This window comes from Rissa tridactyla, chromosome 2 (genome assembly GCF_028500815.1).
Source record: "Rissa tridactyla isolate bRisTri1 chromosome 2, bRisTri1.patW.cur.20221130, whole genome shotgun sequence".
Lineage (NCBI taxonomy): Eukaryota > Metazoa > Chordata > Aves > Charadriiformes > Laridae > Rissa > Rissa tridactyla.
Window position 1 is genome coordinate 105,095,562 of NC_071467.1, and position 20,411 is coordinate 105,115,972.

Here is a 20,411-nt window from a genome sequence, read left to right on the forward strand (position 1 = left end):
ACATAAAGTTATGGAAGGGCAAGACCTCAGTTTTTTTGTGTGTCTGTCTACATCTTCACCTTCCTTCAGAAATGTAACACCAGTCATAAGTTTTTTGCACAGAAACAATCCACTTCAACACAAGCTGATGGCACTTGCTGTTCTGTGATGCACTGAGGTCAGCTATTTCAGTAGCCTGAAATCCTCAGCAGCACTGTTACTTCTATGTAAATATAAATGGGGAGAAGGAACACTTTGTCATTAGTTATTTCATCCAGGAGATCAGAGACATCAACAAAAGACACTTATTCAAACATTATTGTAGGACACAAGGAAGATCAGGCATTTTATCATTATCTGTATAGCATAAATGAGATGGATCGCCTCAGCATTAGCAAACTCCTTTATCATTTTTATACCATCATAAATTCATTCTGAGGAAAATAATTCACAGTAAACCCACATTTTGCCAGGTAATAACATCATTCCCAAACCCACACCTACCTGCAACTTCTTACACTGGAAGACAACTCACGTATTTTGAAAAAAGTTATTTATTTTCACTGCTTTAATCTTTCTACTGTAGTGTTAGCACTTAACATAAGCATCCACTCTTCTACTGTCCTATTTACAATCCATTGAAATGTATACTCTACAAATACAATACATATTTTCAGAAATGTAAGGGAAATGCACAATTTTGTAAGGTTTAAAAAAGTGACGCTCATCTGTACAGGATCCTCAAATCATCCAAAAAGTAAAATTTACAAGTCAGTATCCACGCAGCTACTTAATGGCAGGTGCTACAGTGACAAAGCAGCAAACTTGCTAATACAATAAAATACAGAAAAATTAAAGTGTTTTGGGGCACCAGATTAATACACTTAGTACCGCTGAAGTTGTAAATTTAGTAATACCCATATTTCTAGAAACATGTAACTGCAAACTTGGATAATGTTCTGAAAGATATTAAACACTATATACACATGAGGTAAATGTACCTTGGTCTTTTAAGAGGTAATTTGAGTTTAAAGCAACTGATATGGTGAAGTTTGTTTTGTTTTGTTTTTAAAAAAAAACACCACAAAATGATCAACACCTTGCAATCATTTCAATGGCACAATATAAACAAGGAAGTAACTGAAAGGTGAATTTCATGGCAATCACACTCAGAATCTTTACTGAAAAAAATAAAATAGCCTCTTATTTCATTTGACATCTTCATGTCCCCATACAGTCAATCCCAACGTCTTTACCCTATATACAAAGTCTTTCTTAGGATTACAAGTGGAACCATTGGAGGGTGACAGTGTGTCATACTTGGAAAGTCAGCTTGAGAAATATCCCAGAATTCCAGCTTCTAAGGTTGGAAGGTCCCTGAAGAATTCCAGCATTCCAAATTTATAAGACCATTTCCAATGCTCCTTACTCTCCATGTCCATATCCACCTGGTCACAAGTCTGTAAACCAAACCGAGGCTTCGATGCTACTAAAATGTCAAATGGATTAAATCCACAAAACTTAAGTGAATGTATAATGTTATGTAATATTTACAATAAACATTTGCATCGGTATTCATCAGAAACTGTTTGGTATATACTTGAAATGATACAAAATTAATATTTTGAATGCTAAAATATTTTGGTCCCCCTGGATTTCCAAGAGCAGATCTGGTGATATTACAATCTTAATTTAAAAAATACTTATGTGTACCTGTGTCCATATATATAAGATATGATCTTACACAGGTAACACTTAAAGTTACATAATATATACAGACACAGCCTTTGTAAAAGGTGTTCAGTTTATATAATGGAAAAGAAGAACAAAGCTTGAAGTTGTGGTGTCAGAACTGAGGATACATATAGCTCTATTCAGAATTTTCCTGTTCTGCATTCCAAGATGAACAAGGTTGACAAAAAATAACATTCCCTAACATCACACGCTGTATCAAGCATCCTGTCTGTGTTTTGTTTTTGCAAGCTTCTATTATGAAGTGAAAAACTGGGACAATGTAAGAACACTTGCTCCCAATTCAGGAGAACGAGGACTAGCAGGTGGTTAAGATGAGACAGATGTACCAAACCACCGTACAAGTCAACGGAATAATCTGCGTGCCATGCAGCTGCTGTAGATTCTCTTTTAAATGCAACAGAACTGCTCCTTGTATTTTAGGAAACTAAACGTTAGGTGATAAGGTTTTGTAGGTGTTAAAAAAGCCACTAATTAAATTATTTGACAAATTATATTGGAAGCTCCCTCATGTTACCACCAAGATTACTATAAAGATCCGAAGTGTGCCAGTAGCCTAATGATTCTACTGGAATTAGTATGGAGATATAGTAAGTTCTACTTTAACGCTGACCTGTTTTCTTTAAATATTTGTCTAGATACATAGAACTTGTTAGAGATGCATGCCAAGTAGACAGATTTGGGAGTTACATTCAGCTTTTTTTAGAACAGTCATAATTGAAGAATTCTGTGGTGCACACCTCTCCATTCGCACAGAGGCATAGTTTACTTAAAATACCTACATGAAGTAATTTTTGATCCAGCTTTGATTGGTAGAGGACTGACGCACATAGGCCCGACTGGTCAGACAATGCCAAACAAACATAAGCGTGACAGCTGTACATATGTTTAAACCAAATTATTTTCTAAGAACTTCTCTTATTTTTATCTCTTCTTCTGGATGCCATCCTCCAGGATAAGTAAACTCATCCATAAAGGTGGCTGAATAAAGCATTTCATTACTTCAATTCAGCCTCTGAAGATCTGTAATTCCCTCATCACTTAAACCTCTCTCCAAGCAAGCACTAAAAATTTGGAAATACGCACGAGTTTGCAAAGTACTAAGGTTTATCTTGGCTAAGTCTTATGTCACCTATATAGCCTCTTCTTACCAGGACCCATCCATTTTACTGCTTTAGCCACCATATATCACAGACCACAATCTCGACTATGCTTGTTAGCAACCACCCTGCCGCTGCTACTAGCGTTATGAAAAACTCTCCGTGGACTGTATGCTGAAGAATGTAAAGGAAACAGAGTTAAGGCTGCCGTGTGTCTTTCATAATAGGATGGATACCAAGGTGTTCTGGAGAGTAGAAGCTTAGGTGGCATATTAATTACCAGGCACATTTACCTAGGAAATACTAATGAATGGTTTGGGCATCAATGAAACTAAAGGTCAACAACTCTTCCTAAAACTGCAACTAAAAAAAATATCCTGGTAACAGCAGTTTTTTTAAAGAGACTTTTCCGTATTAATTCCCCCAGTCCCCTCCAGAAGTTGTACGTTTGGGCAGGAAGCACTTCAATTTCTAAAGAAGTTTGCAAAAACCTTGTGATATCCTTAAAATCTCAGGTAAATCTTGACTAAAGCCATGCATGTTCTTCGTGTTCTTATGACAACACAAGCCACCATAAGCTTTGTTCTTGTAACTACGAAGAGGATTGCTGGAATCCCCTAGTATTTGTATCCAAACACCTGCAGCTCACCACTTTCTATAGCTCACCACTTTCTGTGTATGAGGCACACAAAAAATATAGCACATAAAATTTATAAGCAGCTCCGAACTTTCTAGTATAAAAGCCCAAATAATTTCCCCCTAATTACAGGTGCACTTAATCCTTGTTTAATTGCAAATATTGTTCCTTGAGCCTTAAGACTCTGCAGAACTGCACAGAAAATATGCTTTTGATTTAATGGAGCAAAATCTCCCTTAAGAACATCTTACTCCTCTTGCTACTTTTCTGAAGTAGATAGGTACTTCAAGCATTTTAGAAGTACCACTTGATAAATCTTACATATAATTATGACTCATGACTTAGCAATTACAAAATACAACAGTGAATTAACTAGCTTACGCTACTTAAAACTCCTAAAGTGGTTTAAAGAGTCAAATTTTGGTAAAATTAAAGGTATTCCACAAATTATGTACTCACTTCCTGGAACGAGTCTGAATTAGATCTTAGCTATGCAAAGGAACAGTTGATTTTTAACTTGTATTTTTGAAAGCAAAAGTACCATAGGCTTTGTACGCTCCTATTGTTTTGCATTAAAAGACTCAAAAGCGGCACTTACTGGTGTAATACAATCTATATTGAAGGTAATGTAAGGTTCTGAAAAGTGGAAAAAACCCCCCAGTAATCATGTATAAAGTATAGTTGCATAAATTATGTTCCCACAACTGAATGAGGTCAATTTGTACATTAAGGTAAGAGTCCAAAAGATATACTACCTTAATAGTTAGCAAAGTATACTCCAACAGTACATTCACAATCTGAATCAAAGAACTGCGACAGTGGTTCAGCATAGTCAATGTACCAGCCAGGAATAAATTGCTTAAAGAGCCATTAATGCACTCTAGAACATAGTGAACCAGTTCCATTTTGAAAGTGACCTATTTGTAGCACAGTTAACTAGAAGTTAAGACCAGCTATCAACTTTGCAAATAAAAAATTATAGGTTAATAAAAATAAAACTAGACTACGCAATGTTTTGTAAGTAACCTGGGAAAGAGGTTCATAGTGCACAGAAAGGACCCAACACAACTGTTTAGCACATTCACAAAAATCCTAATAAGTGATGTTCCTATGAAGTACTAAAAGGCAGCAATATCCTTCTGTTCCCCCAATGAGGTAGAACAATTAACCTTCTTAACACGCCACTCTGGTGCAGATATGGATTTTTACAATATTCTTCGGTAGCAAATCCAGGATTACATCTTTATCCCCTCCTGTTGACTAAGCTGCGATAATGTTTTCTTAATGCGCAAAGCTGTTAGCCTAGCAGCTCCGTTGGCGTACCAGCATTCCCGCATAATTTTTGCCATTACTCGTAATGCCTGCAAAGGAAAGACAAGTAATTATATGTACTGCTGTTCCAATGTAGCCCATGTAACCTCTTGTCCTGCATTAGCCTCTTCATACCTTTCTGAAGTCTATTACTAGTACTACAGCTGCATGGAAGAGGAGTTGTATAGAACTCAAAGTTGTACTTTATTTACAGAAAAATAAAATTATTTAAAATATTGTAAAGCAGAACTAGTATTTTTCAGAATTTCAGCCCGTACAAAAATATTTTAATGAAAAACTAGTAGCTTGTCTGTAACTGTTTTCTGAATTTTTGCATTAGACAAAAATACACTTTTTTGTTGTACCTCCAGTTGAAAAGCAGTAAAAAATTAGAAGATATTTTATATTAGCACAGAACTACTGTGTAGCTGGGAACACAATCACTTCCTTCAGTCATAAATTACTTTTTAAGGAGATAGTTCAATGTATAGCAATTTGGAAGTTTAACAAGCTGACTTCCTCAAATTGAAGCTCTGTAATGACTCTGAAAATTTTTGGTGTCTTTTTATCCTTCAAACAGCCATTCTTTGAAATCTGTGAACGTTACTACGCAAGTAACAATGCAAGTAACAGAAACTGAAGATGAAATAAAGTAATAGCTCTACATTCCAAGATTTTACACTCAGAGCTGTATTACATTGAGTTGCTAAGTTCGTAGGATTGGAATGGCAGCATTTAAAAAGCAACTCTGCAGTCTGTTGGTGCCTATCATCACCTTTCTCTCCTGCCTGCGTTCTCTTGTCCAATCTCGTTATTTCATACTTTCACCCATGTATTCAATTAATGCATGCCACAACACAGTTCCCTCTTCCATCTAAAGCACACCATATCTCATCAATTTCTTTCTCCTACTGTAGCCTACCACAGCTATTCTCCTAAGCTCGGAATCAGAAAGCATTCGTTCTGGCCCTAGTTGGGCTCCTAGCGCAAGCAACATGAACAAAGCTAGCTGGAAAGGCAAGAGTTCGCTGCTGCGCATACTACCACACCTGCAGTGACTACCATCATAATGAACTCACCCCAGAATGAGGTAAGCACTTCTACAGAGGTGTGGTCAGGAGCGGTCACTAGACACATACTTCCGTTCTAAGACTTTGGCTTCGAGTCTCAGCTTCTTAATAATCGTGTTCATCGTTCAGTTAGCCATACAGTACAAGTTCAGAGACACACAAAGCACTAAAGCCACCATAGCTCTAGATGAAAATCCCTAAAGGCATTTGCTATTTTGGCAAGTCTGTAGGATATTCTTTTACTATGCAATGATAGGGCAAAGACCCTTGAGTGAGTTAGTTCCAAGTGAACACTCACATGAGGCAGCACAGCACTGCTGAAGATACGATTTGCCTCCTAACAATTGGTGCTGCTGTGCTGGCAGAGTCCTGAGATGAAACTAGCAAGTCCACTCCTTGAAAGAGATAACCAGTCTAGTTACAAACCAATTGGCATAGACCTGGTTAGCCCACGTATCTTTACTACCCCTGTTGTGGGTTAATCCCAGTAGGCAGCTAAGCCCCACACAGCCACTTGCTCACTCCCCTGCAGTGGGATGGGGGAGAGAATCAGAAGGGCAAAAGTGAGAAAGTTTGTGGGTTGAGATAAAGACAGTTTAATAGGCAAAGGGGAAAACCAAGCCAAAACAAAAGACAAACGAGTGATACAAAAACCCACTTGCTTACCATCATCTGACCAATACCCAGCCAGTCCCTGAGCAACAGCAGCCCCTAGAAAATTCCCCTCTCTCCCAGTTTTATTGCTGAGCTTGACATTGCATGGTAGGGAACGTCCCTCTGATCCATTTGAGTCAGCTGTCGTAGCTGCATTTCCTCTCTGCCTCTTGCCCACCCCCAGCCTACTCAGCAAGGGGCGGGGAGGCTGGGTAGGCAAGAGTAAGAAACTGAGAAAGCCTTGAAGCTGTGTAAGCACTGTTCAGCAATGGCTAAAACATCGGTGTGCTATCAAACTGTTTTGGTTACAAACCCAAAACACAGCAGCATACAGGCTACTATGAATAAAGTTAACTCAATCTCAGCCAAATGCAGTATAACCCCTAGTCATGCAATTTATTCGCAATGATGCTTCCTGTATAATACAAATCAGACTAGCTTTTAATTTACATTAGCATCACCTGTGCTTCACAGGAAGGGATCCTAGAATCCTCCATGCAGAGTTATCTATTAGTTTTTGTGAAATTACATTAAATATTAATGTATAACCAAGGATCAATAACATTCAATAAAACCACAACGATCAGAATCAAATTAAGTTCTAGAAGCAACCCTTCCTCCTTCAACCGCAAGCACAATTTTTAAACCACTGAAATGAATAAAAGCTCTAGTGTCCATTAAAGTAGCTTTAGCAAGGTTAGTTAATACCTCACAGCTCTGCCACCTGTTTGGAATATTGGGCCTTAACTTCTGCTCACACACAACTTTCCTCATTTCTTCAACAGAAGGATCTGAAGGAACGAGGTCATAGTATGGCAACTGGTAATCTTCGTGGATTCCTGTAACGGGTTGAAAATGACTTTATTTTAGTTAACACTAAATTACATATTCTTCACTTTTTACTGTTTTCCTTATCAGTACCCTACCATTTTCTTTTTTGTTTTTCATTTTTAAAAAAAGAATCCTTAACACTTAGGAGTGTTTACATTACCCTCGAAGAATACTTTCTTTTGAAATTTATGTATTTAGAAACCATACAAGCTATATCAATTTTTTTATATGTTATACTAAAGACACACTTCTTGGAAGCATATGATTTATAATAGCATTTTTTATTTTAAAGAAGGTATGGGTGTTATACGAACACATTATAGCTAGCCCTCAGTTGTGGTATATGCCCCTTGCTCTCAAGGACATTTAACATCACTCTCTTCTCCCCTCCATGTAAAGATTTTAGGGAAAATTAATATAGACAAGGATAGTTCCTATTTTCTTCAACAGGTATGGTTCATCAATTTATCAAGTTACTTATGTCCAATTTTGTAAAGATTGCCACATACCACCGATAGAACATCGTCGAGCTATTTCCCAAAACACTAATCCCATTGCATAGATGTCTGCTCGTTTGAAAGACTCAAAATGTTTCATATTTATGGAATCATCTAGAACTTCAGGTGCCATGTACCTATTTGTGATAAAAAAAAAAGGAAACATTTGATTTCATAAATACTTACTGTAGAGAAAGTTCAGTGCTACTGATCAGCTCAAACCCAAATTTAAAATATTTACGTGGAAAAGGAGGCAAAGGAAAATCTCTTTCATTAAGGTTATCCCATCAAAGACCTTTCATTGCAAAGAGGATAATAAGTAAACTGAGAGAAACAAGCAAAGGAACAGGGGGAATAAGTAAAATGTGAAACGATAAACAAATAGAGCCATAAATCTGATAGACACGGGATAACAGAGACATGACAAAGACCAGAAGTGTTCAGTTGCTAATTGACGGGCTATTAAGAAACTCCTGGCAAAGCTTTAGAGAAGGCCAGTCTGGACATTGTAACTGCTACTAAGTGGGAAACAAGAGGAACATGAGGATTGTGGATATTCAAGAGAGGCCTGTGGGCCTACGTAATGCTTATCAAGGAATGTTTAGGAGAAAGGTAACTGGGAGGAACAAAAGCAGGCAATAGAAAAGAACATCAAAGGAGCCAGTTCCATAAACATTTGCCAGTCACTATGCTTGTCTGACCAAGCCCTGCACCAGCTCACCTCAGTGTATCCTACCTTCTCATTAAATCCTGACTATCTTTCTGTGCAACCTCACTCATGTGCATTGCGTGATCTAAGGATTACATGCCAGCAACTGCAGGCAGGCATAAGTGAATTCAGGGCTGGCAACCGGAGTCAGACCAGGGATGAAGCTGCCCTTGGGCCCGAGGTGCCAGCAACTGGACAGAAGGGGAATCTTGGCATCGGCAGCTAGAAAGGGGAACTGCGGATCCTAGGAGAACATGTCCACGGGTCTTCAGAGGATGTATCTGGAGCCACTGTGGGGGGACCACTGTGAATGAATTCTGGGCCAACAACTGCAGTCAGAGAGTGGATGAAGGCACCCCTGGAGCCAGCAACTGGATCAAATGAGTGTCTCTGCTTCAGCCACGCTTCAGAGACACATGTTCACAGGTACCTGCTACAGGGGAGAACTGGGATGGGAGAACCAGAGTCAGGCCCTCTCAGTACCAGCAACTGGAGTTGGAATCACAGGTCTTAAAGTCTATGTGCCTGGGTGCCAGCTGCTGGGGTGGGCTGGAAGGTTTGTATTTTCCCCAAACCTGGTATGCATGGCAGGCATGCATGGGTGTAATTCACTAGCAAGCTTCAAGCTGGTCTAGCCAGCAAATAGGTGGGCCAGGCAGTGATGTTTGACAGGGAGAGAGCCTGTGCTGGTGTTCGAGGGAATCCATGCACGTAGGTGTGCCACTGTGCATTAACTCAGCCCAGCTAATGGAGCACAGAAGAGGGCATTAGATACAGTGAGGGTTGTACTAATAGTTGAAGCATTCATAAATATGCATGGAGCTTGTAAGGCTACAGAAGGGTGTGTGTGTTTTCACTAATTAAATTCAATCCTGATCAGCTGAAGGGAAGGAGGGAGACTTGGCCATCTATACTTACATTTTATACAAGTTCTGACAGTGTTCTATGTGGGTGCTGAAGACAGCACATGGCGTATAGCAATCTGTGTATTCAGCCCTGTCAGTATTGTATGTCTGTGTATGCCCAGCCTCAGTACTGGTTGAATCCCAAGTGAGAAAGCAGCAGCCTGGGCCTGAGACGGAGAGAGCCCTAGCCCTTTGCACATATCAGGCTGGGCTCCAGCGGCCAGGCAGAAGGAAGCCCCAGCTCCTGGAATCTGCCAAGATACAGCAGCTGCTTATTCCCTAGCAGGACTAGAGAGGGAATAGACAAGAAAGGCTGGTTAAAAAAGCAGCACTGTTAAAGGTTGCTTAGGAACAAAGCCTCCCTAACATGGTAGTAACTGATTCTTCATCATACAGACTGTAAATCACACCACAAACCATGCCAGGATTATTATTTTTTTTTTAATAGTAAATCTTATTGGGGTTACACATTAACAACTGTGCTCAAAAGTAAAGTTTACTTTATCAACATTTCCTGCAACAGAAAAATCTGTGACAGACTTTCAACTGAGAAACAGGGACTGAAAACTGGCACTGCACCCAAGTGATTGTTACCTTGTTTAGTGACTAGCCCTAATGTGGGAACATCAAGCAAAATGTCAGTGTGGACTGCGTTGTGAGAATTACTGACAGCAGCATCCCCGCTGGCTACTGGAAAGAATAAATGGTATTTGCTGTATCAGTCAACATCAGTTGTAGTGTTGCTCTCAATCTGGTATAGCTCTGGCAGCTAAATCCAATATGTAATGTTTAGCAGAGTTCAGAGACTTTCTCCGCATCACTGCCCCATTAATCCCAAACTGACATACAGATGAAACAGGCAAACAATGACACCAGGGCTTTCGAGAGTACTGTTAACTGGTAAAAAAGAAACACACCAGACACTGTATTCCACTCCAGTAATCTATGCAATAGCTCAACCTCTGCAATAGCCACAGAAGCCTATGCACAATTTTATTTAATCAACATAATGCTAGGATTTTCTTTTCCTAGTACCAGGCATGGCAGGCAGAATACAGTACACGCTACTTAAAATAAATTTCAGGACTATCAGACCTTTCAGAACCCTCTCAGCACTACTATGTTTTATGGAAACGACATACATACAAGGAAGCAAGGGCTATCAACAAGAGAGCAAAAACACAACCAGTAGTCCAGAACTTCAACAAGGGTTGCTGACATGAGATTTCTCCTAAGCACTGTACAGGCATATAAATTCCCCACAAGTGATAACACAGCACAGGCAGAGGACAACTATCTAAAGAGGAACATAAAGTTTACTTTGACAGTATTTATTGAATGGAAGCAGAGTCTTAAGTTAAGTTTACGTATGTCCCAATCTTTGATATGGACAAGGCTCAAATTATTCTGGGCCACTCGTATCAAAAGCTTTTTAATCAAGAATGCAAGACTGGTGGGTGTTTTAATGCTTTCCAAGGATTTTGCATTATTGGATAATCTTCTTATGCTACTTCCTGTACTTGACAGTATAGTGATCAGCTTTGGGTCTAGAAAGAATATTTGATCTATCTTAAGATCACATGGGGATGAAGAGCGATGGAGCTGGAAAAACACAAACCAAAAACCCCAACCACGTTGCAAGACTGTCAGCCGGAATCACTTATACAAGCAGTAAAGGAGATTGTCTCAGCTTCTGTAAATCATCCTAAAGAGAAGGGTTTTAACAGGAAAGACCATAAGAGGCCTGAGTGTGGCAACGGAGCTGAACTGATACCCTCAAAAGAAAAAAATCCCCCCCCATCAAATGTGACTGCCATTGAATTTATCAGCAAATTGACCTCTTACCATGATCCTCCATCAATGCATTTAGATTGGCTTTGGCTTCCATAACTCAGAATGGTGACTGACTGCTCAAAAAGTCTGAGAGATTATTGCTGGAACAAGAGAGGCGAAAGGCAAGTAGGTCATCTAGTGCAGTTAGCAGATTAGCCGTTTCACGGCTATCAGACAGAAGGGAGAGGAACATGCGTCTCCTTGTCAGCTTATATATTGGAAATGCATTGCTTGTCAGAAACAGTATTTTAGGTTCTGGACAGAACTACTCTACATAGACTAACTTTGACCTTCTGAACAAGGTCAGCAGCTCAATACACTCCAAGAATGAAAAGATAAGTCTACAAAGCAGTTTGCAATTATGTTGAGCATGGCCTTGCCAAACTTCACTTGCCCGCTGACCTCTTCCCCACCCCCTTTAGCCCAAAAGCCCAAAAGCTCTGTACTAGTTGCCTAAAATTCTCGTACAGCATATAGGGAGCTTGGTGTCATCAACCAGGACCTGTACACCACATGTTGAGCGTGACATCTCCCATCACCAAGCGTGTTCTCCACAAGTATAGCTAGAATTCTGCTCATATTGCATTTAGGTAAATTGCAGAAAAGCACTCATGTTAAGGTCAATTCACAGCCAAACTTCTTTTAAACACAGCCTTTTTCAACTACCAAAATAACAGTTGGGCCACGCTTCTCAAAGAAAGGAAAAAAAAATAAAAAAGAAAGACTAGTTTGTTTTTGTTTGTTTGTTGTGTTTTTTTGTTTGTTTGTTTTTTTTTTTTTTAACCTGCCTCAGGGAGTGAGAGAGGGATTCTATTTCCTTCTCAGTTTAAAGATCACATTTCCTGCTTTATGCTGCAGGTTGAGCTGTGAAAGCATGCACCATCTGCTAAAATTCAGCCTCTGAATAGAAAAGAAAAAAAAGATTCATTCAGTCAGAGAGAAGGATCATCAGTCTGATTCAGCACCTAGATTGTCACCCAAGAATGAATCTTGCTCACTTCCTAGACTATACATTTTTCTCATCAGACAATCATTAGAAAAATATAAGCTTAGACAAGTCTCCCTGAACTTGCACACAGAGCTTCCAAGTCCAGAAGAGATACCAGCAGTGGCAAGCAATGAGAGTTAAAATTGTTATTGAACAGCTAAGATCTGAACAGTAACTATGAAAAATTTAACGAGAGTTGCTTAACAAAGAATGCACAAGAGGGAGGAGGAGAGGACCAAGACTTTTATGAGCATGAAGACTTTTCAGAGGGGTAGAAGTGACTAATGTGTTCAAAGTGGGAAACAGACTTAGTCCTGCTGCCACCCCCTGCAGCAAGCAAGACAGTTGCTACAGCTTTACCCTTATGAAGAAGCATAAGGCAGATGAACAAGCAATTTAATAGCGCCTATGCAAGAAGAGATCTTCTAAGTAGGATCTACACACGCAATCCAAAGACTAGACTAAAAGTAACTGATTTGCACATAATTTTTCTCTGCATGTAGGTGTAGTACAAAAGACCAAGTCACATGCGGTATATACCTTGCACACAGTTAAGTTTGCAATGACAAATACCAAAGTGGTCTGCTGTTTTACTACCAATGATTACTAGAGATTTTGAGAAGGAATAATGCCCAGTATTTTGTAATCTAGTAGTAGTTCAGAAAGTAAATCTCATCTGACCATTTGTGTTTTGAAGCTGGAAAAGGACAAGTACAGCAGAGCTTTAGAAGAAAGTAATTTCAGCAATATAATTGTCACTAAAATAACTTTTCAGTACATGTTCTAAAAGCTTTTGTTCACTGAGCCTTAAAAAAAAGTGTTTTTTTCTTCCAAAAAGCCACAGCTAATGGGGCCTCCTAGTTCATTGTGAAACCCCAATCACACCCCCCCACCCCTCTGCAGTATCACTCACTAAAGAGAGAGATAAAACCGGTACTTTTTATGTATGGATTGGAGATCGGGCAAAATAAACACAGAATTTTCTCTAACGCTGCTAGGGCATATGCTGAAGTTAATCACGTACAGCCCTGAACCACTGGGCTTCCACACATTTCTCCGTGACAGGCATACAAACTTCAGTTTGATACACCACTAAACCTACAGGCATCAAAAGGACAAAAAGCTGACCACATCACACAACTCTATTGCTGTGGTTCACTGTTGGTGCTGCTATCTCTGCATGCTGCATAGCTGCACAGATTAAAGAACAGTTTCCAGTTATTACTGTCTGAAAGTCCAGCAATGATAAATTACAGCTAATAAGTTTAACTGCACTTGCACTGATGGAGTTAAACCGATCTGAGTTCTTTTGAGGACAAGAAAATCTGTATTTCCAAATTCAGAAGGCCTTTAAAAGAAAGGGAGTATACTGACTCATCCATTGACAATTCTATTTATGTATTAGATGAAAGATGACTGCTGTTTTAAGTTCTTATATTTTTCTCAAAAATGTGATCCCATGAAAGCCCATGTCCAAAACTCTGCACCTTGTATGTTCTACCACTTAAAACTTCTCACTGAAAAAAAATCCAGCTTTTTACTTTCACTGTCAATATCCTGTCTTACACCTCAGGTTGGGCTGCAAGCAACATTTCCATGCAACACAAGGCAAAAAGAACAAAGATATGAGTGAATTTTCCAAACCAGTCATTCATGAAGTCTCCTAGCTGTTTTAATATACACTTGTGCCCCACGATATTCTGCAAGTTTTTGTTATTTTACACGTGCTAGTAATAGATGCCAAGATTTTAAGCACCTACGGTCTAACTAAATTACCAGCTGGCAAGGAAGTACCCACAAACTCTACCTGCCATTATTTACATTTTCCTGCTGCTTGTGTTTGTACCCGCAAAAACCCTTCTATGCAACAAGAAAAACCAAAACATTTTATAATAAAAGTGGCCCGACACATCATGTTAATGGTTTTACCTTTTTGTTCCCACTCTGTGGTTTGGGGCAATATCAATTGTGTCTGTAGCTGAATCGTGCCTAACTGCCAATCCTAGGTCTGCAATGCAGCATGTTCCATTCTTTTTTACCAATATATTTTTTGATTTCAAATCTCTGTGGGCAATTGCTGGCTTGCCTGTAAGGGGAAAAAAAAAAAACAAAACACCAGAAATAACACATCTGTGAAAAACATAACTGCTTTTATTCTAAGCCTGGTGCAGATTTTGTTTGAAGTTACAGAATTCATTCCAGTTCTGCTGCTTTATGTGCACTAAGATAACTCCTGAAATCATTCATTGTGGACTGGAGTTATCCAGAAAAGTGCCGTAAATGTCTACTGTATTACTGCACTCTACTGCTCCTTTCCCTTTCCCTTTTATGCAAGGTATCTATTACATACATGTACTACTTACCACAAAAAAGTTTCTAATATCTTTGGGAATAGACCAATAGTGCTGTCTCAAATCCAAGTTGAGAAGATACTACAGGCACCATTACTTAGTGCCTTTTAATAGGTGTTTTGTACGAAGGACTGTTACATCACAAAACCTGGATATACCATAGAAAGGAAGGTAAAACACCCTCCAAATTAAGAAGTTCTATTAGTTCAGAAATTATCACAGGTCCCAAACAGACATTTTTCAATTCACTCAGCTCCACAAGGGATTAACTTGGGTATCTGTTATGAATTCAGCTGCCTTCTCATCACTTAAATTAAGTAGCTGTGGGCAAAGCAACTACACCCTGAAAAGACTGAATGTTCTAATTCAGAAGACAATTACAATAGAAAGTCCTATGTATGGGTCATTTTTTAAAAAAAACAGCATTATCCACATGACAGGCTGAATAGTTGTAAGATTACCTTGTGTGCCAACAATTTCCATGTGAAGATGAGCAAGACCACTGGCAGTGGACAAAGCTAATTTTATCATTCCTTCCACTGTTACTGTATACCTATTCAGGTAATCAAAGAGTGATCCATGCTCATGATAGTCTGACACCAACCACAGCTGAGTCCATGTACCATTGTCTGCAAAACAACACTGATATGAATACCACACAGACACACAAAAGACAAGCAAACCATATATGCCACTTTTATACAACGCCTATGAAGTACAAATTAAGTTTTACAAGTAACCTCAGCCAATTAGACTCTTAAATCTTTACTTTTATCCTTATAACATTTAAATGCCTCTGTAAGGGCTGGGACTACCACAGAAGACTTTGTGAACAGCTCAGTAAGCTTTTATTTAAGCTAAAAGACAAACCATAGAAAGCCGATGCCACTATGATTCTGAGGTGAACTATTCAGGGTATTAGTCAGGCCCTGCCTTCCCCTTACTTTTCTGCTTGGGGGGGGAACAGTGCTGAATGCGTGATGCAAAACTGATCCTGTCACTATTGGTCTAGTACACTATTGTTCAGGCTACCCACAAAAAAAAAAAGGTAAAAAAAAAAAGTGAAAAAAAAAAAAGTCTTTCAAGCAGAGCACAAGCTTTGCCCCAGAACTCCCTCAGTCTTTCCATAACCTGCCTGGCCTTATCCTGGGAGACAATTTCCACAGTTACCAGAAGCTGGTGGATTCTTCCTCTTGGAGTAGAAGCCTGCAAGCAGCAACTGGACATATTACTTCAAAATCAAAATCAAATCCCATCTCTGGCGACCTCTAAGTTGCTGGACAAAATTTAGGTTTCCAGGAGGCACAAGGGTAAGGAGAATGAAAAACACTGAGTTTGCTGTATGATTTTTCACTGAACTATTAAGAACAAGACAGGCCTTAATACATTTGCAGATATCCCAAGGTATATAAAAGACAGATAAGAATCAAACTGTTCACATTACTACACCAGCGGACAAAAATACCTTGAAGTTTAAGCCACAGAGATGAGACCATTAAAGGAATTCACATCAAGATGGGGTAAAGTTTTTTTTGACCTAAGAAGTAGAAATACTTCCAGAAAAGAACAATCCTGCCACTAAACAGGTTTTCCATTTTTGTTTTGTTATAAAAGCAACTCACGTGGCAGATCTGAGAAATGTTTTTATAGCTAACTACTTTTGTAGAAGAGTTTTTAATCTCTTTAAAAGACTAGTTATCCCATGAAAGATTCCAGTTGGAGTTCTACCCTGAATTATACAGCTACTATTCCCTAAGAACAAGTGAGAAAACTCAGCACAAGCCAAAAATAGATCTCATTATGTGGTAGTACCTACAGATTATCAGAACGCACACTCAAGAACTAAATATGAAGAACAGGAAGGAAAGAAGTGAATTCAGAAGTTAGTTACTATCATAAATGTACTGAAACACGCTTGGCCCAGGAAAGTCCAGGCACAGCCCAGAAAAGAGGCACAAAATGCCTGATGTACAGATTGACAGAAACTACCTTTATAGCGGTGCAGAAAAACTTTCAAGCATCCCTTCTACTTGGATGTTTCCAGGGAGGCCAGTGATGCCATTAAAAATCATTCTAAAAAAAATTAATTAAAATGCCGCCAAATGCTTGAGAGTAGGGAAATAAAAGTCTAATCTACATTCAAACAATTACCATAATGGAAAGAAAATTCTGCATTGCTGCATTCACAGAATAGTTTTAACTAAGTTGTGAATTTAAAGAAGCAAAAATAAAGCAGTCAAATGCTCTAACCTGTAAAGGACTGTTAGAAAACTGCTGTTGCAATGGGAAACTTCTTATAATATGCCCAAAGAAGTGACTCCTAAGCTTTGTTTTTTAAAAAAGGAAATTAAAGACTTAAAAAATAAAAAATCTGCAATTATTTTATAGTTAGGACTGCTGTTTCTTTTGCTACTTCACATACCCAAGCATGAAATCTTAGAACTCAGCGTACTATTTAATGTAACTTTTACCAGAGAGAATGATGGTCTCTGAAAAGTCAATCCAACAGTATTAGCTTCACTGCACCAGTTTTAGAGAACCATTAGAAACAGGTACGTGTTCACAGGGATATAAAAGGTGCTCTCAAACACATATATTCAAAGAGCTCCAAAAAGCTGTAGAAGTTCAAAATAAACTAACTTAATCGGTTCAGAACATTATCTGTACTCAGCTTTATTCTACTGCTTCACCAGTCATGACCCTACGTTGCCTGAAATAATCCTCTCACAAGTATTAACACTATACGCACTCATTGCTTGATACTGTATTTGATTTCTTCTCGTGTTTCTTATGAATGTGATACCTCAGCAGGTGTCCACCCTAGACAACAATAAGTAGGGAAATTACTAATCTATTTTAAGTAGTCTACCAGACCTATTGTGTTTAAACAGAACATTTAAAGATGTCATGAAGTTTCTGAAGAATTATCATTGCTTTGAATCAAGATTATAGTGCCTTTGCATGAAGTTTTCCCCCCTCTTAACTCTAGGTGCCCACCTAAGAAGAGAATATATGCTGCTGATTACAGACCCTTCTACTTCAGTTTTATCTTATTTATCACTTGCAAGTCTTAATATTAAGTCTGTTTTTACCTTCCTCTAAAGGAGAAAATATAAAGCTGGGCTTTACATCTTGGTGTTGCATCCAAGCTTACGTGAATAATATTAATTACAAACAAGCTGAAATGCAGTATTAACTACAATGTCCAGCTATTAGATGGGACCTACTACCTTTTCTTTAGCGTGCTATATTTTGACAAGCTACACATTCATTTAGTGACCTAAGCAGAACACATATTATGATGAACTCAAGTCTTCTTATACTGTTGACAGTAGTTAATTAATAATTAACCTGACCCTGAGTATTTTTGGCTGCACAGCAAACAGCATCTGCCATGAAGCTTTCAATCACAGGAATTGCATTATCAGGTAAGAAAAAGTAATTGCACTCAGTAGTAATTACATACAGTAGCATAGCCTTCCATGACAAGGTAACCTCATTTGGTTCATATACACACATTGATCAAGAACCTCAAGCAGTTTCAGAATGTTCAAAACATTACAAAAATTTATGTATGTTCTTGGAAACCCCTTTAAGAGACTAATTATAGTTATTTCATCTGTTTGCAAGAAACCTGAAAGTATTTTAGACCATCAAAATCATTCAGAAGTAAAGATTTTTCTTTACTTAAAGATTTAACAAATCTTACAAGATTTATTCTTAGAAAGACCGGTTACAGTTGAGAAAAACATCAGTGAAGTCCAAGCAACATCCACCTTAGACAAGCTACCTCTTGAGGAAAGGAATTCATAGCAATTGCTTTATCAAATATATAATCAAGTTTCAATTAAAGGTGAATTGATTGAATTCACTTAAGTGAAAAATGCTTTTTCACTTAAGCAAAAATTTGGACTTGTCACATGCCTGTTTTTAAACCAAATACTAGGTTTTAAGGTGTGACAGTATTGTTTGTTGCAAGAGTTTTGAACTGCAGACTTATATTCCAAGCTGAATGTTTAAAAGAAGTTACAGAAACTGCCTAATTGCATGTGTTCTCTAGTGCCATGTAGTAAAGTGTTTCAAAGAAGAGAGTGGGATAGATTAGCCTTTTTTGGCATGCAGATAACATAAACAGAGGAAAAAAACATGAGAAGATCAGATACAGACGGGACCTACAACTAGAAGACTCTTAGAAATGAGATATTCAGGGAGATGTTGAGGAAAACACTTTTGTCTGTGGCTGGAAGAGGACTAATACTTTGTTAGTGAAACAGCTTGACCCTATCAGACTGAGACAGTCATCTGATTAAATTGATGAAAAGCATTTGAGCTGTGTAGATTATCAAGATCTTTCAGTCAAATTCCTTCTTCTGAGGCTAAAGACAGAGCTTCAAAAGGAATAAACAGCTCAAATATTACTTTTCTCAAGAGGAAGAAATTCTGCACATTTCTGTGCAGTATATTGCCTACCATCATTCTCGGGGATCTACTTACTACGTAAGGTACCCCGAACAGAACTTTCACCTAGGGAAGTGCAGCTTTCAGTTAAGGGAAAGGAATGGAGACGTCAAAATATTTTAATGCATGAAGTTATCTGGAAGTGCGTAGTACAAGACTTCATCTTACTTGTAACACAACCACAGCCAGTTATGGCTACAGACAGCTAATCCAGGGAAACCTCTAGTACTGTAAACAGAGGTTGCTGCCACTGCTCTTCTCGTAGAACAGTGCAGATGGGTAGTTCCTGATCCACTTCACAATCAAGCATCTAGGTTAGAAGAACAAAACAAAAACCACACCCCAAACCCAAACTATCTGTTTAGGTTGTTCAAAACAAGGCAACACATGTCCCAGAAAGTAACATCCCTGACTGAGCAGTGTTTGAAAGTTAGCATACACTCCTAGCTAAATAGCGAGCTACGTAAACACGCTAGCCCGACAGAACACACCTTCAGTTAAAATCATTCCTTGATTCTCAGCCTTAAAGGTGGCTTAACATCAGCACCTATATCCCAATAAATTTTGGGATTGGACCAGCTCCTGTAGCCTTCTGAACACCATACAGCTGTAGGGAAGTACAGGAGGAAGAATATATGCTGTTAAGGCACGTGGAATGTCTAAACAGTAGTAGAACAAGGAGTGAAGACAGTAGTTCAGTCACAAGCTTTATGACTACACCATCTGAACCAAACACCACTGACTTAAGTGATCTATCTCTGCTTGTAAACACTTTCTAATCTATACATGCACCCTTTTACCTGAAAGTGCACCCCCCCCCCATTTTACAGCTACAGTGGCCAGCCAGATGTTCCCCAGCAGTTGTGAAAACTATGCAGTTATCTCTATGTCTACCCTGACAGAGTACACAATCAGCAAAATGAATGCATAGTGTCACTAACCTTTGTTGTCTGCAGCTATAAATCCAAGAATGTTTTCATGCCGTAGCATAACTGTTTGATAGATTTCTGCTTCGCGAAACCATGAGCGTTCCTCTCTTGAAGAGAAGATCTTCACAGCAACTTCTTCTCCTCTCCACTTCCCTCGCCAGACTTCTCCAAAGCGACCTTTACCAATGCTTTCTTGAAGTACTATAGTTCTTGCAATCGTTCTTTGCACAAGTAAAGGTAAACCTAAAAAGAAGATTTAACATTAACCTTAAACAACACTAACAAAATAAGCACTTATCATAACTACGAAATATAAGATCCATATTCCATGAAGACATTTCTCTTAGAATGCACATGAACTCTCTTAAGATATTAACAGCTTGTTGTGAACTGCTAACAAGCATGTA

The 20,411-nt window shown here is 38.6% G+C and overlaps 1 protein-coding gene across 3 annotated transcripts in view; it reads right to left on the reverse strand.

Annotated features, from left to right (window-relative positions):
- Positions 1-515: 515 nt before the first annotated feature.
- TGFBR1 (transforming growth factor beta receptor 1) overlaps positions 516-20,411 on the reverse strand; it is a 34,085-nt gene continuing 14,189 nt past the window's right edge. For all 3 annotated transcript variants that reach the window (XM_054190543.1, XM_054190546.1, XM_054190545.1), the window contains 6 exons: positions 20,017-20,247; positions 15,079-15,246; positions 14,196-14,352; positions 7,844-7,968; positions 7,212-7,342; positions 516-4,829 (listed from right to left, as the gene is read on the reverse strand). In XM_054190543.1, coding sequence (XP_054046518.1) covers positions 4,704-4,829; positions 7,212-7,342; positions 7,844-7,968; positions 14,196-14,352; positions 15,079-15,246; positions 20,017-20,247 — 938 coding nt within the window. In that variant the 3' untranslated portion in view covers positions 516-4,703. The remainder of the gene's footprint in view (positions 4,830-7,211; positions 7,343-7,843; positions 7,969-14,195; positions 14,353-15,078; positions 15,247-20,016; positions 20,248-20,411) is intronic.